Source organism: Netta rufina, assembly GCF_964035555.1.
Source record: "Netta rufina genome assembly, chromosome: Z".
Classification (NCBI taxonomy): Eukaryota; Metazoa; Chordata; class Aves; order Anseriformes; family Anatidae; genus Netta; species Netta rufina.
Window position 1 is genome coordinate 4984291 of NC_140126.1, and position 27066 is coordinate 5011356.

The 27066-nt window shown below is 44.2% G+C and overlaps 2 protein-coding genes across 2 annotated transcripts in view; one reads left to right on the plus strand and one right to left on the minus strand.

Annotated features, from left to right (window-relative positions):
- KIAA1328 overlaps positions 1-6088 on the minus strand; it is a 170626-nt gene extending 164538 nt beyond the window's left edge. The window contains exons 1-3 of the mRNA XM_084304859.1: positions 6028-6088; positions 2683-2718; positions 797-936 (exon numbers count right to left, since the gene is read on the minus strand). Of these exons, the coding sequence (XP_084160985.1) occupies positions 797-936; positions 2683-2718; positions 6028-6079 (228 nt within the window). The 5' untranslated portion in view covers positions 6080-6088. The remainder of the gene's footprint in view (positions 1-796; positions 937-2682; positions 2719-6027) is intronic.
- A 265-nt stretch (positions 6089-6353) lies between these two features.
- On the plus strand, positions 6354-26390 carry TPGS2 (tubulin polyglutamylase complex subunit 2). Its single transcript, XM_084304755.1, has 7 exons — positions 6354-6455; positions 9951-10030; positions 17537-17624; positions 20026-20157; positions 21800-21913; positions 23424-23584; positions 24895-26390. The coding sequence occupies exons 1-7, from the start codon at positions 6386-6388 to the stop codon at positions 25135-25137; spliced, it is 888 nt and encodes a 295-aa protein (XP_084160881.1). The 5' UTR covers positions 6354-6385; the 3' UTR covers positions 25138-26390.
- The last annotated feature ends 676 nt before the right edge of the window (positions 26391-27066 follow it).

Here is a 27066-nt window from a genome sequence, read left to right on the forward strand (position 1 = left end):
ATAACAAATCCTAATAGCTTACTGAGGTGCCCCAGATGACTGCTAGGCAAGAGTCAACAGTATTTAAATGGCTCTCACAGTCAATATACTGCCCAAATCGTGTCAGAAAAATGCCATCTCTCAACAGATTTTGGAACATCACAACACCTGTCAGAACACTAAATAGCCTTCCAAGGGAAACCCCACTGCTCTGAAACTTCTAACACAATAAACTCTAAAAGGGTCACTTAGTGCCACAGGAATAGGCCAGATAACACACTGAAGCACAGCCAAAGATAGTATCAACTGGCAAAGCTACTCCCATTACTCAGATGCATTTTAACTTTCACTATCAAAATTGGAAAGTGATTTTACCTTGTTACGTCAGCAGACACGTCAAAAAGGCCTCCAAAAAGAATTTTGCATGTTCTAAATGATAAGACTAGACCAAAGAAATGGAACAGACTGAAACACTGCTTGTGTGTTTGGCAACTAACGCACCGATTAGGAGCTATTCTAAGCCTCTTTCTCTCTCTCTACACACACACACACACAGGTATATAAGCCATTTCACATGGCCCTGGTTGCAAACCACTTATGTAAATTAGCACATTGAGCTTTTGTTCTCCTTAAGTTAGCAAGCTATCTCAGGGCAAAATTAATTTCTGCCAGCAAGTCGCCACGTAAATGGACAAAAAAGTTAAGAATTTGCAGGAGCAATAGTGTTAGAAGTTTTCTATCTAAAGATTTTCAGATTTTACCAACATTTTTCCACTATGTGCACTCTTCAAAGCAAGAAAAAAATGCCTTTACTGACCTGCTGCCCTGTCAGATCTCCTGTGCTTCTAACAGGATCCATGGAAACAGAAGCAACAGCTACAGGCACCTTTGGCTTAGTTTCACTTTTTTGACTCTTTGGCAAATACCTTGTTCTTAAATTTCCTTTTGTAGACGCTCCTGTAGATGAAAGACAAGTAAAACACACAGATTATGAAGTCCAACGGGAACCTTTTTGTGCCTCCTGCGACAGGCCTTCCGCAAATTCATTCTTGGCTTAGCAGCTCTTTTTGAAAAGAAAGAGAACTTCAGGTGTCTGCAGTTCCCCCCAGACTCTCTCCCCATACTAAATTTTGTTAAAATGGAAATATGAGCAGGAGAAAAGAGGTGCATGAGACTGAACATCCAGACACATGAATATGGAAGTAAACTCTAAAACCTGCATGTTGTCTTCTGACTGAGGTTCAATGCAAAAAGCAGCGTTTAAGGTGAAAAGCATAAAACTGAGCTGCTGTTTTGACACTCAAATACAAATAGGAACCAAACAGAAGTAACATTGTTAGAAGTACGACTCACACAATAAGCCATTTTTTTTCCTGTTATAACGCCAAGCTGCTGATTGCTCAGACTAACCATTCCTGTCAGGACCACACATATGAGTAAGGTTACACCGCAGTGCACGCTCCACAGACCTCCTGTAAGAAGCTTCCTGCCGTAATTGGAATTAGTTCACCCCTACCGCAGGTAAAAACATGAGAGCAGTGCAAATCCTCACGGTGCAAGTATAAAGTGTCAACACTAACACTGACACTAAAACCTCCCAAGGTCAGATGAAAACCAGCAGCTTCTTGGTACTGCATGAAAGATCAAGTCTTGACCGTTCAGAGGTGCAGAAATTTTGACCAAAAAAAATCAAACACTGTATTTATACCACAGACTGTACTCCTCTGGGGAATGAACTTTAGAAGTGTGTCAGCAATTCAAGTGAAAGAACTAAATTACAGACCTTAAAATCTCTGCGTTCGGACACAAGGGAAAATGTTCCTGACATTCTCCTCATAAACACAGGAGTGGAAGAGAAGTGGAAAAATGTTGCACAGAGTGAATCATTTCCAGCATTTTGGATCCCTGCTTTTTTTCTAGGACACAATGATTAACAACCTAATATCGCTCGGCTTGAATTATACCAGCAACTAAACACACACAAAGATTTTTTAATAGAGCTGCTTGCCCTGTAGGGTGTTTTTGTTTTGTTTTGTTTTGTAAGGGTAACCATGCTACTCCAAAGGTGGAGAATAAGGGTTCCTAAAAGTTTATAACTGCTTAACGGCTGAACGCATGCTGTACATATACACAATTTTACTTGAGTTAATCATCTGCAGCCATATTTTCAGGACATGGCGTCACTGTAAAAGTTGTCCTTATGTTTGACAACAATTAGAAAATTCTGAAGAAGGGAGGCTAACACTCATTATGTCCCCAGGGATGTACACAAGTACACGCTCAGTAAATCAAGATTAAGAGAACTGATTACAAAACAATTTCATTTTTTTCTGTACACAGTGAATCTTTATTTTAACCGTTCTCTTCAGAACTTACAAACGACCTCAGAATCTCAAATGCTTCAACATTCCCTGGAAACCACACTAAAAATTCAGCTTACCTTACAGGCTGAATAAAACTATGCTGTACCTGCAATAGAAACAACTCCCCTGAAACTGTTCATACGATACCACATTATTATCTAAGCAGCAGGGCATAAATCCCGTGCTATAATCCTGTATGTCCCATTACAAGTTAAAGTACTTGTGATGACTCCGTACCTTAAACACTTACGTACACAAAATCACATAGCTGAAAAAACACTGCACAGTTTAGCAATCACATGAAAAAACAGCTTTGTTTATGGCTATTAGAAGTTCATACCTGAAACATACACCATTGGCTGTTCTTCATCAGAAACTGCACGTAGCTTTGTTAAAGGAAATAAACACAAAAGATAAAGGGAACAAACACAAAACAAAGAGCTTGGCCCTTTAAACACAACTATAAAAATAAGTATTTTGCCCTTAATCTTAACAGGCTGTTGATAAGAAAACAGATTGGCAACACTTTGGCAGAACTGGAAGCAGGAAAGACTTGACTAGGAAGCAAAAAAAAAAAAAAAAAAAAAAAAAACACAGATTGCTACAACAAAAAGTGTTACTTTTTGTAAAAAGTGCATTGACTTTTAGCCAGTTAAGATTATCTGACAGGTCACCTTCACAAAAGAACCCAGGGACCAGTCCCAGTTGTCCCAGTTGTAAAGGCAATTACTAAGATAATGAAGTAATAATATTTATTTAAATCAAGAGTGGGTTATCTTTATGTAAGGAACCCCCTGATATGTAGGGAATACAAACTTCCAGAACAGCACATAATCACGCTATGATGAAATACTACATTTTGTATGGCACAGTCTAGGAAATGTAAATGAGGATGAAGACTGAAGCTTTCAAAGGAAGTTGGTCATTGCCTTCTGACCATCACATGACAAGTGCCTGCTGAAAGCCTGAGGACTTGTCTTCTTCAGCAAGATCAAAAGTTGGTCTGAAACCATTTTTGTTGGTAAGTTATCTCAAGAACTTTGAAACAATCTAGCACTTTAACTACTGAATTACGTGACTGCAGAAAACACTCAAAAATTGACAAAGGACCAGGCACAACGTTACTTCTGTTATGTTAGAAGTCCCTGAACTTCCAACCTTGCCTCCCAGAAGTCCCCAAGAATAGGGCTCAGCACAATTCACACAATTCAGGGAAGGGTGTAGACTACAGCACCTTCCTTAAAGTGACACCTTCAGTTAGCTGAAAGTACAGATTTTTTTATTCACACATAAGTTACCAACTTTATGACAAAGTGAAAAGCAAAAGCACAGCCTCCTCCACTAACATTTCATTAATAGTACTTTCCTCAGCCTTAAAAATTTGGCCTATTAGCTCAGTTACTTAAGTTCTGTACTGTTTACAGATAAATGTGTATAAGGCTTTGCACAGTTGTCTCCACACAGTAGAGTTAAACTGTGAAAATCTTTCAGCTAACCTGTACCAACTCTCTCTCAAAACTCCCGCTTTAACTAAAATTTGATTTTGGTAGTGCCATCTCAGAAACCTAGTTTAGTAAGTTACCTCACTGCAGAGAAAAATTAGCAACAGTCCAGAAGCTTTTATCTCTGGACAGCAACTTCAGTTCCATCAATCCTCATTATCCCTCGCATAAGTGATACTTGGCACACTGGAAGGGCTTGTAATCACAAGCAAGAATCACTTGTAATCTTTCTGATCCACGTTAGCACTTACAAACAATTACCACTCAACAGTCTTAGACCAGTTGGAGAAGAGCTTCCCCTGGTACTGCTGTCATTCATCTCTCTACAAACACTGACAGCACTTTTGTCCTCACCTGTAAGCTGCTGCCTGCTGTCTCTAGCTGTCACAACACAGTCTGGGGTCATGCCATGAACCAGGTGAAGAAACTGAATCAATTCTAGAAGTAAAGCATCGTGCCCCCTCTTCCCAAAAAGCACCAAGGTCGATCAAGCCCCAGTCTGGATGACAGCCCAGCCCAAACAGCTGTGTCAGCAAAGCTACGACAGCAGCCTGCGGGATACCGAAAAGACCTTCCACTCTTACTGCTACCAGAAACAACGAACCTCAGCACAGGCAATTGCTTTCTCAGCTGGCATATGGTTAATCTGTGTCAACACATGGCTGTAGGAAATACAACAGATTTGCCTAAACAACATTTGGCTTTTGAAGCTTGCCTCCTTCGTTGGCCCTGCTGAGGGTAGATGCCTGGTAGTGGGACTACACAAAGCTGATGCTGTTTCTCCCCTATGCTATCAGGACCACCCTCCCGTGAAGGTTTGCTGCCTTGTGTATCAGGACAAACCAGAGTGAGATCAGTCCTCCTTAATCATCTGGGCTGAAGGCTGCAGTGACTCAGGAGCTGATTCACAAACAGGTCCAACATCCCCGTCTCGCAGTCAGACTGGGGACAGCACCAGCACCAGCCATTTAACGTTAACTCACTGCCACGCGCCTCTCAAGACTCCTCACGGGCTGACTGTACACGTTATAAACCTACTAACACCCCTGGTAATGCTCAAGGCAACAGCAGTCACCACGGGCATCGCAGAAACTGATCATCTCATGGTGCTCACAGTCCACCCACTGCAAGCCAGACACACAACAGCACAGCAGGCTGCAGTCTGCCTTGCTATGCTGTAACATTTAGCAATTATAGAGGAGCTCAGTTTTTCTAAGCTACTAAACCAGTATCATCAGTTCATTTCAAACTCAACCCTCTCTCTCCTTTGAAAGCATCCGCTATCTTTTGTTCTTGGGATGTGTTTCGGGGCATTCAAACTTTGCCAGGATTGGAGGCAGCGCTACCTCCTCGCAGAAGCACGCGAAACACAGACGGTTGCCAGCAAGATCCTCGTCCCTCGCAGCATCTCGGTGCGTGGGGGCACTGCTCCGCCGCCGGGGTCAAGAGGCCGCATCTGGGGACGGAGGCAGCCCTGGTGGCTCGCTGACGGGACTAAAAACACGGGGTCACAGCAACCGCCTTGGGGTAACGCTGCTGCAGCAACAAACCTGGTGCGTGGCCACCAGCCTTCACCCTGTCCCAGGGCAGAGAAAGCTGATGTGTGTTTGTTGGGTTTTGTTTTTGTTTGAGAAGTGTGAGTGTGAAGCGTACCAGGATTTATGGCAGCGTGCCCCTGCGCAGCCCAGGGCAGGTCAGCCCGTCCCGCCTGGGCGCTGTTCCGGGGTGCGATCTGCCACAACCTCGGCAGCCCTGCCCCTGCAGCCAGCCCTGGCTGAGGGACCCAAACCCAGCTCCACACCCCCGAGCCCCAACATCTCAGCGCCTTTCACAGCCCCCCAGGGACGGGGACTCCACCGCCTCCCTGGGCAGCCCGTCCCAGCGCCTCACAGCCCCTCGGTAACGAAGTTCTTCCCCAGTATCCACCCTCAAACAGCCCTGGCGCAACTTTGCCCACTCCCCCTCGCCCTGTCACCGGGCACGGGGCGGCACAGACCGACCGCAGCTCGCCACAGCCCCCTTTAACGCCCTTACACCGAGCTTTGGGGTCCCCACACGCGGCTCGCAGCGCGCAGAGCCCCCGGCTCACAGCCCCCCCCCCCCCCCCCCTTCCCCTCACGGCGGCCCCCCCGGCCCCGCGCCCCCCGCCCCGCGGAGGGATCCCGCTGCCGGCGGAAGGATACCGTCCCGGCTCCAGTACACGTCCCCGCCCGGCCCGGCGGCCACCTCCGCCATCTTGAAACAACCGCCACTCCCAGCCTGCCCCCCGCCGCCCCCCCGGCGCTCGCCGCCCATTGGCGCGGCCGGCGGGCGGAAGAGAGGGGCATTCTGGGAGGGGTAGTCCCGCCGGAGCGCGCCACCAGCGGGGCGGCGCGGCTCCTGAACTACCGCTCCCATGAGGCCACGCGAGGCGCGGCGCCCGCGGAGGGCGGCCGGAGGAACTGCATCTCCCAGAGCGCCCCCGCGGCGCAGCGGCGGCTACGGCGGGGGAGGAAGGACAAAAGGGGTCAGAAAGCGGAGCGGGCGCTGCGCGGGGCCGGCATGGAGGAGCGGCCGCACGGGCTCAGCCCGCACCTGGAGCGGCTCACGCTGGGCGTGACCAGGATCCTGGGTGAGGGGCGGGGGGGGGGGGGAAGAGGGGGGGGGTGTGGGGGGGAGGGGGAGTGACCGACCCCCTGTGCTCGGCTCTGGTGAGGCCGCACCTCGAGTACTGTGCTCAGTTTTGGGCCCCTCGCTACAAGAAGGACATCGAGGTGCTTGAGCGGGTGCAGAGAAGGGCGACGAAGCTGGTGAGGGGCCTGGAGAACAAGTCCTACGAGGAGCGTCTGAGGGAGCTGGGCTTGTTCAGCCTGGAGAAGAGGAGGCTCAGGGGAGACCTTATCGCTCTCTATAGGTACCTCAAGGGAGGCTGTAGCGAGGTGGGGGTTGGTCTGATCTCCCACGTGCCTGGTGACAGGACAAGGGGGAATGGGCTTAAGTTGAGCCAGGGGAGTTTTAGGTTGGATGTTAGGAAGAACTTCTTTACTGAAAGGGTTGTTAGGCATTGGAACAGGCTGCCCAGGGAAGTGGTGGAGTCACCATCCCTGGAAGTCTTTAAAAGACGTTTAGATGTAGAGCTTAGGGAAATGGTTTAGTGGGGACTGTTAGCGTTAGGTCAGAGGTTGGACTCGATGATCTTGAGGTCTCTTCCAACCCACACAGCCCTGTGACAGCCGCGCACTCCCCACTCCATCACTGCGTTCTTTCATTCTGGTTCTTTCTCCATTTTCCCACTCCTCCCGGCTGTTTCACACATCTTTGCCTAGTTAAGTCATCCAAGCTGTGCCACCATGTTAATTCGAGTTCCTGAACTACAAATTTTGAGGAACATTACCAATCTCTTACAGTTTTCCTTTAGCAAAAGGTATCTAGATCAAAATTATGCCTTACTCGGTAGTTTGCAGCCCTAGGAGCTATCGTACTTCAAAATATCTTCTGGTAAGTCCCATGAAGCCGGTGGGTGCTTTCCTGCAAAGTATGACAGAAAAACAGCTAAAAGGTTTTTAACTCTTGAGTTTGTGAAACGCTTTTTCAGAGGATAGAAATGATCTCGTAATGAAACTCAGCCCTTTCAAACAACAAAACTTAGCACATCCAGTAATGGGTGCTTGAGGCCCAATTTTCCAATACCTTTATGAACAAATGCTCATGGCACCATTTCTGAAAACAAATCTTCCTTTAGACAAATCTGTGTAGGAGTTTTTGTTTGCGTGTTTGTTAAAATTCTAGTATATGTGGAAGTCCCTGCAAAGCAGGAGATTTCTCAGAAGCGTTATGAAGATCTGGAAGGGAGGATAAAGAGGGGCATCCGTTTCCATTCCCAGTACGATTCAGTTTGATGAAACTCCGTGACTAATAGCAAATTCCAGAAAGTTTGATTGCTCACGAGTAAATTTGAATGGCAGGTGCTAGCTGTTCAGGACTGTCCAGAGCTGGTGTATACTTTGCTATTTGCAGTCTTTATTAGGTAAGAATTTAACTATTCCATCAGTTTCACAAAGATGCTGAGAGTTTATCTGATGTGCAGGAAGTACTGGTGCTACCATAAGGATTGGTTCCTGCTCCAGCTTTGTGCTCAGACCATTACATCAGGTCTTCGGGTTTCATGCTGGAAAGCATTGTGGAAGCTTCTGGATGAAATATCCTAAAAGCAGGACAGAGTTTACTGTGACCTTAATTCAGAATAGTTTTAACTGGGAAAATTCATTCTCCTGAACTAGTCAAGCTTTATCCTGTGTCTTTTCTCTAACTTAGTTGGCTTCCTGATTTCTTCCATCTGAAGGAAAAAGCAACCCAGGGCAGAGTTATCCTTCTCTTCCTCCTTAATATTTAATAGAGCTCCTGTCCGTACTTATACACATCTGTTAAATGTGGTCTTCAGCTCACCCACAGGATATTTTTATTATAACATTCAGGCTTTTAAGATGGAGTTTCTCTTTCTTTTGATCTTGGATTTGGTTCAGACCTCTTTAGAAGTTGCAGCTCGCTTATTCTTAGACATCTTCCTATGACTGATAGGATATTAAATCTTCCATCATCCCAGCCGAGCCTTTGTGCATGATGAATTAAACATCCCTGCTGTTTTCTTTGATCACAGAAATAACAATTACTCTGTTATTATAATCTCTTAACTTGTTATAAGACTTGCATAGCTTAGAAGGAAAAGGCTGGTTAGATCATTGATTCCACACGGTTCTTTAGAAGCAGAATACATATGGAAAGCTTTTGAGCAAGAGACAGATCCCCCTGCCATGCACCCAACTATTTGATGTGAAACTTGGCAAGGCATCAGAGAGTCTTCTGTGTGCTGGGCCCTGCTCTGGCCTGAAGGATTATCTAGGTGACCTACTATTATTATTATTGTTATTTGAACTTGGGGTTTGGTTTTCTGGTGCTATGCTTTGTCTTTTAAATTATCTGACAACGTAAAAATCAATACTGGCAAATAAAGCAACATTCAGACTTCCGGGAACTGAGTGCTGCTCTTTCACCAGCAGAGCAGACAAGGGCAACACCACTGCTGGAATGAAAAGCCCAGAACTGGAGATAAAAACCAAACCAAAGCTCTCTGGTGCCTGCCTTTCCTGTCTAGTGCACTGTGTATGTTTTATCAGAAAGCAATTACAATATGTGTGACTGCTTCGGGAGCAAATACTTTCACTCACAGCAGAGCCAGTCTTGAAAGCCCTGCATAGTGATCACTTCTACTCTACCGCCTTGTGTGCTGGGCTTGCAATTCCCACAACAAGAAGTAAGTAGTCTTTCTGGACCCGATCCAAAGTGAATGAAGTCAGTGGGAACTATTTCAGCTGGCTGTAGATGAAGTAAAACATTATAAAATAATAAGTGCAAGGGAGACTGTCACACACCTGCAAGGATAGCACCACGTAGATTAGCATCTCGCATTTATGTAGCATTCTTTCCCATAAAATATTGAGATGATTTTTATAAATGATGAGCTCAGTGCTTGTAACAGATTTGCATGTGTCCAGCTGGGCTTCCAAAGGACCAGTGTTTGCTCATGCAGGTTCAGATTCTGCGTGTGTTCAAACCCAGCGCTGAGATGTGCCTGTCTTTGAGGAACGTGGTTGTTAACAATTCATGGCAGCGCTGCGCGGTATCTTGTGTTAAGCTGAGCACGTCCTGCCTGACTGAAACCACAGGGCACGCTTACAGGGATTTGGACTCTTTTGAGTTTGCCCAGGAACCCATGGCTAATTTTTCTTCTTTTTGTTTTCCACAAAGTCTCTGCAAATGATCAGACCTTGAATACAAAGTGTACGCCTGTATCTATCTGTCTATATATAGATGCACGCACAGAGGCACTCTTGTTTTTATAAACCCATCAAAGGATGGCATCTCGTGCAGCACTAGGCATCCTCATGCCAAGACACATGGAGTACAATTACAGACAAAAGAAAGCGACTGCTCAGTCACCAGCACAATGTTTGCAGTCATTAATGCCTTTTCCCCAGCTGTCAGTCAAGTTAGCTTGCAAAATTGTCTGGCTAACAGTGCCTGGTTGTCACCCGTGCCAGCTGCAAACACGCTCCTCTTTTCCTTTTAGAGACTTCTCCAGGAGTTGCTGAAGTGACGTTTGTGGAGAAGGAGCCAGCGGAGCGCCACGCAATTATTTCCTGGGAACAAGTGAGTATTTTCCTGGTAATACTGCAGCGAGGTTGGTCTGAGAGTACAGCAGCCCATGGAAAGTGTCATATGCAACGGCTGCTTTGTGAGACCACCTATTACCAAGGTTGATGCAGAGTGAGACCCTTTTTTGCTTTTGGTAGATCAGGTATTGCTCCGTTTTTAGGCTATCTCATGCACCTGTTCTGTTAGAGAAATTCCATCGGTGTGTATGTACTCAGAGTGACACCTCTAAGAAGGAGTCAGCAGCAGTGGTGACTCAGTGGAGAACAGACAATGCTCTGACCCAGGTCTGAAACTATTTCCCAAGACCCTTGCAGGCAAAATGAAGTTCTTTTAACTTACAGCCTTTAAAGGTAAAGGCATCAAGATGGAAAATACCAATGAGCCACAGAGTTCGTTCCAGTTATCCCTTTCTCTTTTTAGTCTCAGCTAGTCACTATTTGTCATAGCCCCCATGTCCTCTGACTAACAGACCCAATCCTTTAGCCAAAGCACGTCCCGCTGCCCGTCCTAGAACACCACAAGGAGCACGTGCAACCTCAGCTCCCTGTTCACTGACCTCGCTGCACCACGCTGTGTGCTCCTGAATACTGTCGTGTGACTTCAGTAGACAGCTGGTCCTCTTTTTGGACATACATACATTTGTCAGTCCCATACCATGGGAGAATAGCTGCTTTTTAGGTATTTCTCACGTGTTGGGAAGGAATTGTAGCTGACTGGCCTTTGGGAAGGAGCATGGCAGAGAATGGAGTTGAGTGAATTGTCCTCCCTCCAACCCTGACTATTCCCGAATGCACATTATCCCAGACACTGCACTTGTTTCCACTACCTCAAATAACATCCCCTTTGCAACCTAGCTATTTACAGTTGTTTTCCAAAGTAGTAGTGAAAATTCTTGCACTAGTTCTGGTACCATTCTATCCCATTTAGTGATATTTATGAATAATCCAGGTCAGAATACATGTATTGGAAACCTGTGTTAGTTACTGGAACTTGTACAGTAGCCCCTAACTGTGGTCAGGCAGAAATGTCCAATTTTTCAGGCTCATGTGAACTGGTTCCTGATTTCCTGTAGCTGTTCAGGTGTTGGATTTACAGGGCTGGAAGGTGTGAGGCACCCTGGCTGTGAGCCATCTCAGGTCTGGGAGCAGCAGAGTGAGGTTCACTCCTTTTCTTCTGGAAAGGAAAAGAGGACTGCTTCTCCAGAACAGGTTGTTCTCATTTGCAGGCGCTTCTTATCCTCAAAATTATATCAGGTTTGTTTTAAATTTTAACTGTTCTTGTAAAACCAAGCTTTGAAATGCTTCACCCAACACACTTTGTTCTGAAGTTGTCAAAACTTCAGCTTTTCTTCCCCTCATAAAGGAGATAGGTTAATTGTGGAAACGAGGGGTGAAAATCAAGTAGATACGGTTGGACTGGTCTACTAACAGTAAAGGAGTTCACTTGGCTGTTTTCTTTTTGTTTCCAGCTGTATTGAATAGATTTGAAATCTTCTTTCTTGAATTAAAAGATAAAATATTTTTTCCTTTATTTCATGAGCTTTGGGGATGAAGTCTGATACCTATCACAGTCCACGCAATTGCAGTGTGTCCTGGAGTGATGATTAAGAGCAAGGCATTCAGCACCTCACAAAGTCCTTCAGGGGTGAACTTGCACCTCTTTTTTCTACAAACTCACCCTGCTCTCTTCTCTTGGTATACGTATTCATGTTACTTTCATCAGTGTTTTCTCATAGCCACTAGGTGGCAACACGAATGCACATAATCACTCTCTGTGGCTGAGCTTTTAACACGCAGTCTTGACATGGACAGTATTTTTAACTCCCCTCTACATATTTGGTTTGGAAACTATTTGCAGGCCTTTTTATGCAATGTAGGGAAAAATTGGTTAAACTATACCCCAAATTATACTCTTTTTTTTTTCCCAAAAAATCCCATGTTTTTATTGAGACACACCAAATAAAATCTCTACTGTTAAGATATATATATTTAAACAGTTCTTCTAGAAGCATTTTTTTTTTCTAGTCCCATTTCAGTTTTGCAAAGAAAACGTATTTCTGCCAAGAGAAAATCCCTGTTATTCTGAAACTCTTGTAAGAAAAATCAGCCTTTTTTGTTATGAATTATTAAACTTGTACTTTAATAATGTTGGCGGTATTTTTTATTTTTTTGCTTGTCTCACTCAACTGTGTTAATTAAATTGGGCTGTGCCTGTTTTTTTCCAAGTATTTAACTGGATGCTATGGTGGAAGTTTTAAAACCTTAGAACAGCTTATTGAACGCCAGTCAGCTGCAATGAGCTCTACAAGAGAAGGTGAGCATTTTGACAGGTTACAGTGCAGTAATATAGCAAGAGAACAGAAGAGATTTTTCCAAGCCTTTCTTTTAGACACAGGCAAGCAGAAAGAGCTCCTAACCTGAAATCAATCCTGAATATTGCGTTGGAAATCAGCACACTCACAAAAATATTTAAGATACGTGTTTGTCAGGTACTTACATGGGTAACATCACTTCCCAAAAACTTAAAGTGTTTCAAAATATTTGAATGAAAGCAGGTAATTTTTCATGATTCTGGGTATTTCAGACCTGTGAAGATGTTATCTTTTCCCAGAGAGAGTGAGACAAATGGTAGAGGGGAGAGTAGAGACAGAGCTTTCAGGTCACTGGAATGCCAGTGCTAATAACTGTATATCCTGCTATGATTCAGTTCCCACTCCTACAGCTTGGTTGGCAACTGCCCTGCTACCCTCTACGTGCGGTTTGTAAGAGCAGCCATGGCGCTAAAATATTGGTAGGAGACGCTCCTATATCTGCAGTGACAGTGGCTGATCTAGATTTCCTTTTTGCCTCAATTGGAGGAGAAATGTCACCCAGATCATTGGCTTGCTTTACAAAAATACAGAACTGCAGCTGGTAGGGGGAGCTGGGAGTCCCAGGGCTCAGCACCTCAGCAAGGCACACAGAATGAAGGAGGTCGTTTTGCCAGTTCCTCTAATTGGCTTCCTAAGTGTCCAGGCTGTCCTCAGCTGGCTCTGGAGCACTGATATTCTACAACTCCACATGAGTAATCTTTTGTTTCTTCTTACGACCTTTGTCTACAAAGGTTTATCTTTCTGTAATAAAATAGGAAAAAGCCTGCAGGCAGTATGGGGCTTTCCTGATGTGGGCTTTTTTAGGCTGCCAAACGACTCAGAAGCTCTCTGCATGTGAATCCCACCGGGAACTGGTCCTGGCTATTCTAGAAGCCGTCCTCATCGTGTCTACCATATCTCCTTTTTACTCCAAAATCAGCCTGCAGGTGCACAGATCCACAGGACCCCTTCTTCCCATCCTTTTGCAATGCCCTCCCTCAGCGCCAGGTGAGCCCGCAGTGCCTGACATCCAGGAGCACAGGATCTGCCCTCCTTCCACCTGCCCTGTGGCACGGCGGGTGGGAGAGCTGCAGACGTGGAGCCAGCAGAACCAGTGCACAAGGAAAGGTACAGTTCTTCAGGCTGCTCAGTGGGGAGCAGGCTGAAGTACTTTTGGGAGGCAGTTAGTGTTTCTGGTACAGAATTTTCCTCCTGTGGAGCCTTATAATAATCTGATTTAAAATACTGGCTGCACAGCATCATCCTCGAGAACTGCCACATACTGTTCTCTGCAGCAGGGAATCGGGCCCACCCCAGCCTCTCCATAAGAGGAACGGACAGGAAATTCTGGGAGCCCCAACGGGATCAGAGTTATACATGTAAACTACAAAAAGGAAGTCTCAGTAGGTTACGAAAATTAACCTGTCAGCTAGGGTAGGCTGGTCATGAAGACGGGGGGAAAGAAAAGTGGCTGCTGATGTACCCTAATTGGAAGCCCTGAGAAGTGGCATAAATCCTTTCTTCCTCTCCTCAGAAGTTGGATAGCAATCGTTTGGATTTTCAGAGAGGTTTCTCTGGAGCTGTATGCTTTGATTGCTATCCATTTCTTTAAGATATTTGCTTGGGAGGCATTCTTTCAATACTGATTTATGGGAATTGCTGCACGTCAGTGATTTACCTCTGGATCCAGTGTTCAGTTCTTGGCAGCAAAGCCTCCCTGTTTCTAATATTCTTTATCCTCAAGGGACTGTGCTTTCTTGGGAGACTATTTGGGGATATTATGGACAATAAACAAAAGGAATAGACCTCACACACCATATTGGGCACTTGGGATATTCTGTTTTATGAGCTGATGAGTGTAACCAGATGACTGGGATGAAAACGGCTGTTTGCCAGGGCTGTGGTTAAGCAAATTCTGGCACGTTTTTAGGAATATTGTGTTTTATGGGGCTAGAGATCACAACCCTGGAAACTACCAGTTGAGCAGGGGGAATATAGCTGCTAGAGATGAAGCCATTTTTGTTATACAGTAATGGCTTGGTTCTCTGTCTCTGCTGTCAAAAAACACTGTTCTGAAGTCACAGTCATGTGGCTAAGCATATCATGACATATTAGTCCTTTCTGTCAGATGGGAGAGAAAGGTATTAAAGCTTTCTAATCTGTTCTACCAGATCTGCTCTGGTACAGCATTTCCCACCAGCATTTGGAAAGTCAAATGAGGGGACATGTTTAGGAGAATCCAAAGTGGGGAGGGTGGCCAGCTGGAGAAACACGTACATGTAGCAGGTTCCTTCCAGAAAAAGGAGGATTCGGAGTAGAAGGACTTTCCAGACATGATTTTTGTGCAGGGACCTGTCATCCCAATGGATCTGGTTCTCCCACTTACAGAGAGACACCCACCAAAACCAAGAGAGATATTCCCATATATATCCCATATATTATTTTTTTTCTGCTGGGATAGATTAGTAAAAATGGGGGGAAAGGGGAGTGTGTGTTTAAAAGTGCTATGTAAACATTTCTGCTCTTCTGAGGCTTTGTAGCAGGTCTGTCGTATTTTCTTCATAGCTTTAAACCTAGTCACTGTGTTTGTAGCTACAGCTTGAAATTAGAAGTGGTGAAAGTACAGCATGAAACTGTAAATATTTAGTGCTGAGGAGAACCCACAGAAGAAGGTGTGTTTGTTAAAGGCATTCAAAGAACTTCAGATATGTCCATGTGGTTTAGTAATCTTCTGAAACTTACCACCAGGCCCTTGGCCATCAGCAGGCTCTTATCAGATGATCTTAAGGTCTTCTCAAAGCAAAGTTTCTGTAGTATCAGATTCTCTGCTTCAGTAGCTGTCACCTCTGGAGATTTTGGCAAGCTGGGTTAGGAAAACACTGTGTTAGTGACAGGCTGCTGGTGGGCTGGGTAAAACAAAGTGCCCTCTTGCGAGCTGCAAAGCCATTAGTATCTAGGACTTGTCAGTTGTCAGCTGAAGGCATAAATGGATATGCCCAGAAAGTGCATTATTTATCATGCAGGAGTGAAGCTTGGGGGTGAGATACAGGTTCCTGCATTGTGTCTATGCCACAGCTTAGGGGACAGAGACTGTAACAACTCAAAGAATAGGCTGCCCAGATCCTTAGGTGGGGAAGGGATGTGGACAGGAGGAGGCCAAAACCTTTCCTTCTTCATACCAGTCACTGAAGACCAGAAGCCAGCACAGCAGCTAAATGCACAGGTAGGAGGTGGCTCTTGCTGGAGAGAGGCGTTGAGGAAAAATCTGCAGGTAACTGGATATGCATGGGCTGCAGACATGGGGAAGAATCTGATCACTGTTCTGAGGATGTTACAAATCCAGTCCCAGCAGCGGGATGGTGTTGGAAAGCTGTTAGTGTGACACGTGTTTTCTCCAAAGCAGGTCTGTAGCTGCTCTGAAATTCATCTAGGCCTCTGAGGCCAAGTTAGGAATACCTACCCGAATAATATCTGGATCTGTGGCATGATAAGCTCATGTGGGGGACAGCACTGCTGAGCTTTAAATGCTCTTAAAGTTTGTATTTTTGTATTTTCTTGTTCTGAGTGTCAAACCCACTGCACAAAGAGCAGGCCGTATCCAAAAGGGTATCTCTTAAATGGCCTTAATGAAAGAAAGACGTAGACCTCTTTTTTTTTTTTTTTTTGAAAAAGGCTGGAAATCCCATCACAGAAGCACTCGAGTCAGATATGCCATGTTGCAAATCTCATGTTATTTGTTTGTTTTCCCTGTAAATGGTGGCTCCATGAGTCCTATGATTATATACAGGTCTCAGATGTATGTTTTTAAATGGTTTAATGCTGGAGTTTGACCCCCAAAAGGGTAACTTATGTCTTTGTTTCTGAGAAGGTTTAAAAGCACTGAAAAGGGAGAATGACCACAAGTTGCAACTTGGAGATTCATACTGCAGTTAGGAAAACTTTTCCTTAAGGAGGGTGCTGCAGCTCTGGGACAAATCACAAATTTTGGAACTAGCATCACTGGAGACTTTAAAGATTCGGCTAGACACACACAGCTCATCTTTTCAAACTTGTCAGTAATTAAACTCTTGAGTTTTCAGGTCCTATTCTCATGGAATCTTGAGTTGATGCTTTAAATGTGAACTCACCTCAATCTTCTATAGACTTTTTTTCACTAAAACAACTGCAGACGAAGCAACCGGTAAGTCCTTTCACCATACATGTTGCCTGTCTTCTTAAAACTGACATGCTTCTATACCATTTCATTTTGTGTTCTCGCCACATCAGTGGGAGTGAAGGGTCACTGGTCTGCACCCTCTCCCGTCACAGGAGCAGTACCTGCAGCTGGCTATAGTTCTGTAGGCTTCTTGTTGCTCTGAGGATTAAGCCTTTATCCTCCCTCCTTCATATTTGTTGCTTGAGTGTCCGAGTTAAGAAAGGTTTCTTCCACAGTGAAGGTAGGCATAGGAGAAGGATCTTGTGTCTTAGAAACACTCTTAACAGCTCAATGCAAGTGCCTCTTTCACGGTTGGCTCAGAAGGAGGCACGCTTTGGAGTCCCAGCTCAGTGCCAAAGTTTGGTGGGATGAAACCAGGCCAGCACATTTGTGAGACTGGCTCTTTGTGTTTTCACACGCATACTGTTCAGTGAAATGTGAAACCTGCTTGAGTATGGGCAACTGTTGAGTGTGTGCATCTCTCACCTACTTGGAACTGAAAGCTCTCAGAAGAAAAAAGAATCTTTGTTCTACTATTATACATGCTTTAGTGAAGCAGGTAGGCTTAGTCTGATTTCACCTAAAACAAAACGCTGTTCTTGTAAGCCATAAAGATGTATGAAGAAGCTGGTTGTCCTTATGCCTGTGATCCTGAAGAAGTGGTTAGTATCACAGGATGGTGGGTTGTCTCATTCGGGGAACAGCCTGTAATCACCTTCTGATGACAGACTGCTCTTTGTGAAATTTGCTCTCATCATCTTTGTTAATACAGTAGCACAGACTCAAGAAATGTACAGTTTTCTCTCAAGTTTTAAGGTTGACCTGATTTGAGTCATCTTGGAGTTGAGCAAAACATTTTGTGGCAAATATTTCTGTACTGATATTTAGTTGCTCTGTGTGTTTGAGTTATGTTCTGTATTTTCCCATAACACTCGGGGCCTCTTGTGATTTGCAGAAAAACTCCTGCGTGTTGCCAGAGGATTTAAAGAACTTCTATCTCATGACCGATGGCTTCCAGATGACCTGGAGTGTGAAGACTGATGGTGAGTCCATGTGTTCCTCTCTCCTGATACCCTCATTTATTTGCAGACAGTCTCGTCTGTGCAGAATCTCTTTAGTTTTAAACTTTCTTTTTGCATTCAACACACGTCAGCATCGTGCGTTAGTCTGAGCAAGAGTCATGCACACACATCAAGTCATTTCGAATGAAAAATTAGCACCATTCCTTAACTTGAAAAAAAAAAGAAGTACTTTGTCTGTTAGCTTGATCAGTCACTAGAAAACTGATCTCTGGTTCAGTAAGTGAGTGCAGATCTGCATTGTATTGTAGGCGATTTTAGAAATGTCTTGATGAAGTGAAAAAAAGTACGAGTGCATATCAGAAGTCCCTGTCTTTGCAACAGGGCAAAACCTGTTGTTTGCACATGCTGGACTTCTACAGGAGAGATGTACACCAAACACTGTCTAGAAACTAAACAAGGCTGAATGACATAAAAACCATTCCGTAATAAATACACTGGCCATCTGTCGACACCCAGATTTAGGTATGTTGTTTAAATCTAGTACCTGGGTTCCCTCTGGTTCATGGAGAGAGAAGCATCTCTAGCACATTATCCCATCATAAGGCAGTAAGAGGAATCACCATCAGAAAATGCTGCTTTCTTGTTAAAAGTGTGTGTATTTGCATAAATATATATATATATATATATATGCGCAATCCAGAGAGACATGATATGCACTCCATTTAAAATGGCAAACTGAATAAAAGGCCAGAATTGGGACCTTGTGTTAACAAAATAATCCCTCTCTCTTTTTCCATTTCTGCAGTATGAGGAAAGGACTGTCCTCTACCACATAAACATGTCAATTACACATTGGAGTATGAACCATAAGGAGTGCTGTAGAAAACCCTTCACATCATTAGTATCTTCAGTGTCTCTCCACTCCATGTGGTGGCTTTAATTTGAGAAAAATGAATCTACTGAAGTCATCTGACTGTTCCCATCATGGGCCAGAAAGAGAGAGGCTGTAAAGATCATGACAGTTAGGAAAGCCTATCTGTCTTCTTAGTTAGTTACATCTTTACCCAACCCAGCTAAGATGGAACATATGATTTATTTCTTTTTAAAGTTGTTTTTCTGCTTCTCACATAGTTCTCATTTCTCAGTTAATAGAAGCCAGACCAGTCAGGCACCTGAGCAGAGGTCACGCCGTTTACATTAGTCAGCCACAAAGACAAGACCTTGCGGAGATAACAAGAAATAATGCATCAGGGAATTGCCTTAAACCATACATACCAAGTTTATCACCAGCCTCCAGAATTGCAAGGCCTGAGCCTGATTCTACTTTTCCACTAGCTAAAGTCCATTCACTGGAATTATCTCTGGAGTTAGTGGCAGAAGGGAGAGCAGGACCGAGCTTCATTATCTGTCCTTGTTTGACAAGAGTTGGGCACACTGAGTCTTCTCTTGGCTCTCATTACCTTAAAGCCAGGTTGTCAGATTGGGCTATAGACACTGCTGGCATCAAGTGAGAGTCTCAAATAGAGGAATCTTCCTCACAAAGTGGGATTTCATTTCAGACATCAGAGCTGAAGCACCTGTACTGAAGTCCCATCGTGTTTCAAGTGGGATTTAGTGTGTCATGACCTCTGAATAATGTGGCACAAAAAGCACACAAACGCACAAAGACCAAGCAGCTCACATAACTGCCTTGTTTGAGCAAGCCTTACTGTGCCTTCTGAGGCCTTTCATGCTGGCATGTGGCTGACTGGGTGCTTGTGACCTGATGTCCAGTGACAGTATTGGTCCTCAGAAGGAGACATGTGGCAAGTCCTCAAACATTTTCTCAGGAGCACCAATGTGTTGCCACACTGTTGAAAACCTGTGTTGGAGTAGGATTCGAGAGGACATCCTCAGCAGATGGGGTATATAAGAGGGCAAGCTACCCAGTGCATTGTAAATGGGTGCGGTGGTTCCTTGCAGAAAGGACAGCAGCAGGGAACAGAGTGTTGTGGGGGTGGCGGTAGCTAGCCAGGATGTTTAAGAGCCAGTTTCACAGGACTGGGCTAACCACTGCAACACGGGCCTGGTCAGCAGTGTGGTTCTCATGTGCGCAGCTCTGAGATGGTGTCAAGAGTACTGCTTCCTTTCCTATCCCAGATTATAGCAGATAAAATAAATAAAGGAATAAAGGCCTTTGAGTTGAAATTTCCTTGGTGCTGCAGTAGAGCAAGAGCTGAAGACCTGGTGTTGTCTGGAAAAAAAAAAAAAAAAAAAATCACTCTTACAGAGCCTGGCTTGGTTAAGTGTACAGGCCCCTTAGGCATATGCATCTCTTCTACACACCCTGTTTTAGAAGAGATTGAGTAGATTTTTGGAGAAAAAGCAGTACTTCCTATGCTTTCCTGCCATTGAATGTAATTAATGGTCAGTCTTATTGCAGATACCCCGATGCCCTTGGGCTCCATGGTGATTAACAGTATCTCAAAGCTTTGTCGGCTTGGGGGTTCCTCCATGTACGCCCTGCCGAATGCACCATGTCTCGCTGACCTGGAAGATGACTCAGATGAGGAAGGTAAGGTCCTGTTAACAGGTTGGAATGTGTGCCCTGCCTCATCCCTTTTGCTCTGTTAGGATACTTTCACCATATAGCATGTGGATGTGGCACCAGAAAAGGTCACTCCATGTAGATGTGGTTTTTGTCTCTCCTGGAATCATCGCTACTATACATCCTACTATTCCCCTACAGCCTTAAGATGTGGACATGTTTTCAGTAAATCTGACAGGTATTGTTAACTCTGCCAGTTGCTAGTATTATTTTTGTACTCTTTTAACAGTCCATCTGTCCTCCTGTTCTGTCTTTTCCCTTTTTACATTTGTAACCAAAACCTCCTCCAGTGATTCAACTTGTAAAATCTTTGTGTGCTTATGGTGTTATATGAACAAAAGATAACAGTTTGGTCTTGGTAGTGAATACGCAGCTGGATATGCTCTTTGGAATTGGAAAAGCAACTCTGGTAAGTACATTGAAGTGTGAGGTGACACTGGAAAATGTGCATTTCCAGACTGCCTGGACATGCTGGGCATCCTGTGGTTTGGAGAGGGGAAAGAAAATAAAAAAGAAAAGAAAGCCCAGACCTCTTACAGTCTAACAAGACTGGAAGAAGTAAGACAAGAACAACACCAGGTGTCATACCAACTCCTTAAAAAAATTGCTATTTGATTTCACAGTCTTATTTCTGAATTTCTGTAGCTTTTGTAGCCTCTAAATGCATCTGAAATTTTCTTTTGTACATTCCAGTTTGTCAACAGTCCTGGTCTTCTATCCATTGTAGTGAAATGGGCCAGATTCTGCTTCCATTTAGCCACTTGGACTTCCACTGATGGCCTTATAAGGTGCATTGAGAAAAGTTTAAATTCCTGTAAGACTTCTCATCCTGATTTTCACGGATAACTCTTCAGAAGGGTACAACTCTTGTGTCTCCCTTCTTCTTCAGCAGCATTAAAATTCAAAATTGTATTCCTCAAGAATTTACAGCTCCACGGTCCCAAAATGGTCCTGTAGAAAGGCTCTGTGATGGTTTTGTGCCACAAGTTTAATGAGAGTCAGAATCTGTGGCTGTTGAGAAGGAGGCAGATGTCACACTGGAATGTATGAAGAAATGTATACATCTCCAAGTTCATCAAAGTCTTGTGTCAACAGAAAAAGAACAGTTCTCTCTGATCTTTCCAGAAAATAAGAATGTAGGGCAAAAAAGGAGAGTGGATAGAACACAATAGAGGACTTCAGCAGCAAAGAGGATTCGGGATCCACATGGGGAAAACTTCTCAGTGATATCAATGCATTTGGGTTGACTGCCTGGAGATTGTGACATTGTACACTGGAAGAAAAGATAAGGTGTCAGAAGTGACATCCACAAAGCTGATTCTGTGGTCCTGTCTTATGCCAGGGAAGGACTACAAGGCAACTTGATGTGTTTTTTTCAGCCATCTGTTTTTGATTCTGTGATTTGTTTCCCTACTGAAGACTTAAAATGTCTCTTTCTTTCCCTGTATCTGGACTTTAATCCTTTCAAAGAAGTATAAATATAATGGTTTGCTTTAGTTCTTCTTCAGCTGATTTATAAATAACTACAAATTAGATCGACTCTTCGCAGCTGAGTCACAGTCAGTTCTCCAAACATGTTTCAATAAATGCGTTTTTTTTCTGTTTTCAGGTGATGAAGACAAACCCGAGAAGCCACACTTTGATTCTCGTAGTCTTATCTTTGAATTAGACCCGTGCAACGGGAATGGGAAAGTTTGCCTTGTTTATAAGCACGCTAAACCAGGTAAGACTCTAAAAAGAGCAAAGTTTGCCATCTCTTTTTACAGATTATACCTGGAAGCCTCATGTAGAATCATCTTACATTTCTGATCTCCTTTGCAATTTATAGATGAACACTTACTGAGACTTCTTGTCTCTGCTGAACTCAGTGTCTACACCATAACAGTGGCTTAGCTGGAGTTTACATCTTCCTTCCTTTTAATGTTTGAGTCTGAGTTATAACTTAGAATTTCTGTATGCATAGCATGCTTGCGTACTGACACAGGAAAGCAGTCATGTATGACCTGCAAGCAATTATGTTGAAATAATGTGGAGAGCTAGACTTCAGCCACTAACATATTTATGGTTACTTGCATGTCTTAGAAGAATTTGTTTACATTTTGATGAGAAGGGTGTCTGCTTAGAAGCAAAGGATGAATGACAAAAAGGTCCTCGTCTCATTCAGACAGGCTTAGACTGCTTCAGCCACCGTGTAAGTGGATGCAGAGCCTCCAGGTGCTAAGTAGGTCAACATTTGGTGGCAGGAGGTTGAAAAGCAGAGTGAAAGATGTAAGCTCAGCTGTTCCTTCTGAAAGATACGCAGACAGTTGTTTTCAGTCGGGATCAGTGAAACATACAGGTCACTTCTCAAGTAGCTGTCATCTGTCAAAGTACACAGGTCACTAGGTGTGTGTGCACGTACGTGCATGTACACTGTGTGGGGGTGTGCAGTTGGGGGATACTTGTTCTTAAGAAAAAGGCCTGCGGTTGTTATCTTGTGTTTTAATTGGGTGTGACTTGAACTCCCAGGGCAGAAACTTCTTACCTGTCATCCTGCTTCCAGAGGTAGTGATTTCAGCACACGCTGAAAACCTGGATGATCTGAGCAAGGAGAGGCAGCACTGTTTATAAGTGTTGATGTCAGCATGGGAGGTGGTGTGTTTAACTGACAATTTTCAGCACCTCAGTTTCCCAGGAAAAATCTCTTCTTTTTATGCTAGTAATCTGATGGTGGTTTCTTCAAAAGATGTTGCCACCAGAGCAGGATTTTATCACCACGGAAGGATTTTGTAAAATGTGTTTTTGTTGGCAGTACGTACTCTCCTATGACTTCCGGACTCTGGACTCTATGCTCAGTAATCCAGATGACTGACAATTCAGTTCTTGTTTTTATTTTGTGGGGCAGATAAAAGTTGGCTGTAATAATGCTTGTAACTTACACTGCAAAGTTGCTGTTGTCCAAGTGTGTTGAATGTAGAGTGTTGGTCCCGAGTTGCATCTGTTTTACAGCAGGGAAAGTGACTGTAATGGCTGTTGCGTGATTCTGGGAGCAGAACCAAGACCTTTTCAGCCCCTGTGCTCTTAACCATTAAACCACATTCCCTCTGGATAATCACCTATGTTAGTCAGGGACGCTGTGTTTTAGAAGGTGCAACCTTTCCCATAAGCATGTTTTGTCTCCCACTTGACGCTGGGCCAGGGGTTGATCTCCTATCACCTCAAAGCAACAACATAATTTGTTTGGTTGGTTCTAGTTGTCTCCCCAGACACAGAGATATGGTTCCTGGACAGAGCTCTGTATTGGCATTTCCTCACCAAAACCTTCACAGCCTACTACCGCCTGCTCATCACTCACCTGGGTCTCCCGCAGTGGCAGTATGCCTTCACCAGCTATGGGGTGAGCCCCCAGGCCAAGGTAAGGATTTACCCTAACCCAGCTTCCACGTTGTGTGAGGTCAGAGAATAGAGCTGGTACTGCTGCAGGGAATAGAGCTGGTACTACTGCAGAGCACAGCACATAAGCCTGGGCAATGTCTGTGCACACTGGCAAGGCCTGGCACGTCTTGGTGAGTGTCTTCCTCTTAACACAGACAAGGCAGCTGTATTACCAGCATGACATTCCGTGGTCTCTGCCTCAGCCCTGTGCATGCATAGAAACAATTCACTAAAATCACTGCCAACTTCTATCTATCAATGGCTGCAGAATTTGGCCCTGTGTTCCTGGTGTCTTCCCTGTCATACTGTGCTCTACTTTATTAGTCAGGGCTGGGTGCGTGGTACAATAACATGTGTCTGTGCTCTGCCTTTTTGTAGTTTTCTTGCTAGAACATTTTATTATAGTCACAAATCTTGGTGAAATTATTCATATATTCCCTAATCATTTGCAGCCTCTATTAGTTCAAATCCTCCTAGTATGTTAACCATTATCATTTGTGAAGGTCTTTAAGGATGGTATATTAGAGCCCTTTTCCGTTAAGCAATACATGAACAAATTGCTGTATGCATTTTGGTATTGATTTTCTGCTTATCTTTTTAAATACTTTACTGAGGATGGTGTCAGAGGGACTTGTGGTACTATAACCCCTACTGTTTCATTTCCCGACTTCGTCAATGGCAAATTGATAGGAAAAACGTTGAGAGATGGGAACTTCAGGGCATAATGGTGTGGGGGGCATATGGGAACAAAAAAGAACAATATTCTAGACATAAAATCAAGCAGAAGAGAAACAAATACAAAATCCTTTCTGTAAAGAGTTTAAAACAAAATCAGCAACATTGTATGTGTAGAGAGGGTGGGAAGCTATTTTTTGGTAAGTGTAACTAGCTTTTTTCCATTTTATAAGCACTTTTGCATTCCAGTCTTTTTAATCTTTTCTGCTTCTCTGAACCCAAATGAAAGTGGTTTAGTTTCATCCCCTCCCTTTTACTTTTCCTCCTGTGTTTTAAGTCAGGAGTTCCTCCTGATAGGAGTTACACTGCAGGAAAGGTAGTGTTAGGTTTGTGTCTGGTTCTCCTCTTCCCTGTCTGGAATGTGCGACAGCTCCAGGGCTGTAGCTGTGTCTTGCGTATCCTTATCACAGGGCACTCTGCCTTGTCCTGTAAACTGCTAACTGTTATGTGGTGTATGATTAAAATCAGGGCTCTGGGGTGAAGAGGAACAGGCAGAAAATGTCTAATTGCAGTTTGATTTTTAACCTCCTCCTTCCCCACCATCCTGTCTTTCAGCAATGGTTTAACATGTATAAACCTATAACCATCAACACAGCTCTCCTCTCTGAAGAAGCTGATTCCTTTGTGAACAAGCTGGACCCCAACAAGGTATTTAAAAGCAAGAACAAAACTCCAGTGATGAAAAAGAAACCACCCTCCCAGCCAGCAGGGGCCCAAAAGAGCCACACTGGCATGACCTCCTCCAAGACATCCTCGCTAGTTGGGAATTCTTCAAAGAAGCGAGACCCCCAGATCTGACCCCAGCAGCATTTGCAATAAGCTTTGATATGCTCTGATGCAGTCTCAGCGATTCAGACCAAGCTCCTTGTGCATGAATAGATGTGCCCATGGAAAACGCACTGCAGTGTTTGCATGAAATATAACCACGATGTACTTTGACGTGGGAGGGATGTAGTTCCAGGCAACTCTGAGAAAAACCTTGAGACACTGATTTAATTCCCTTCTGCTACTTGGAGTATGCACTTTCCAGAGGGCGTGAATAAGCCCTTGATGTCGGTGCTCTGTGGGGAAGCTGTTATTCCTGTGCAACTACAGCAGTGAAATGAAAGTAAATGTAAGTCACTGTTACTTTAATGGACCACTCATGCTGAATTACAGCATAAGGACATTTCTGCTATCTCCTTTGAAAGAAACCTGTCCTGACCTTGCATGCTATGGGAGCAGGCTGGAACCCACGGAACAAAGAAGTATCTTCCACTTCAGACAGACTCAAACTGCATTTCCCTGTTCTGCTTCCAACTCCTGCTCTGAGATTCACAGTGCAGTGGGACCTGGGGCTTCCATATCTCTGTGTTGGCCTGGCACTTGCTTTTACAACCCAGACCACTCCTTGGCCTTTGTGCCGTAGCTTTTCAGGTAACGACACCCATGTGGTGTCCTTTCCTTTGAGCAGCCAGAAGCTGCAAGTTCCCTTGTTGCCTTTGCTTTCTGGTGTTGTGGGAACTGCTCAGCCAGGGCAGCTGCAGGTGGGTCTGTGGTGTTAGAGTCCTGTAAGCCGGGAGGACCCTCTGGTCTGTTACACATTCGTTTGCAACCCGAGCATTCAGCCTTTGTCACTTGTTAATTAGGCAGGATCTGACCAGGGGCCACTGAGATCCTGCAGCCCTACAAGCCCCTGATGCTGTTTTCTGTACTGGAAGTTTTCAGGGTAGACCTGCACTTTAACCCATTCACTGCTGATTTTCAGTTGCATCTGTTTCCAATACACTTATATGCCATTCTGTCCTCTTAAATATGCTGAAAATGCATGGTAGCAAACAACCCGTTTTGTGCCTAAGCAGGGAAATAAAAGTCACCATCTCCAACTCAGCTTTGATTATTTAAAGAGCAGCATCTTTTATTTGTGAAGCAGTCATATAATTACATACGACCAAACTACCTCACAGGGATGTTGTGAGGCTTTTGCAAGTGTTTGTATGGCCTTCAGAAAGATGAAGCCGCCCTGTAAGCGCTTAATAGTATTTTAATAAAGATTTAAATATTTTCCTCCAGAGTGATTAAGTATTTGAAGATGCCTTTGGCAGCACATGCACAAGGATGCACAGTAACAACATTGTGCAGGCTGGATTGGCTTTGTTTTAATGCAGTGCAGAATCTCACACTGAGATAGGTTACAGTGTCTTTTAAGCTGATCCCACCTTGAGCTATTACGAAGTTCCCAGTTTATCACACAGATAAGTCTCTTCATCTCTGTGAACTAGTTTTTCTATTTCCATTGTATGTTCACTGTTCAAAATTTCTGGAGCCATCCAGCCTCACTCTAACATGTTTTGCTGGCTTCCAGCACTTACCCAGGGACCACTGTCAATGCTCAAAGAGCCTTCCAGGGCTTGCCTAGCAGCTGCCCTCTGCCACCCCCCGGCACAAGAGAAAAATCCTTTAATGCTCTTCAGCCCTCTTAGGCTGATGTGCACCTTGTGCCAAGTAAAGATCTTCTGGAGCTGCTCTACTAATAAAGGTCAACTCTAATGAAGAAACAGAGATGTCAGTACACCTACCATCCACCCCCATGTGACAGTAATACAGTAATAGTCCATTTAATAGCGTAATGTGAATGATTGTTAAAGCCAGTAAGTGCCAGTTTTCATAATTCTGTGAAACAGTGATATTCTGTCATTTCCTACAGTGGAGTCCTGTGTTGTGTCTTTGTGGTACCCAGCCCCGGAA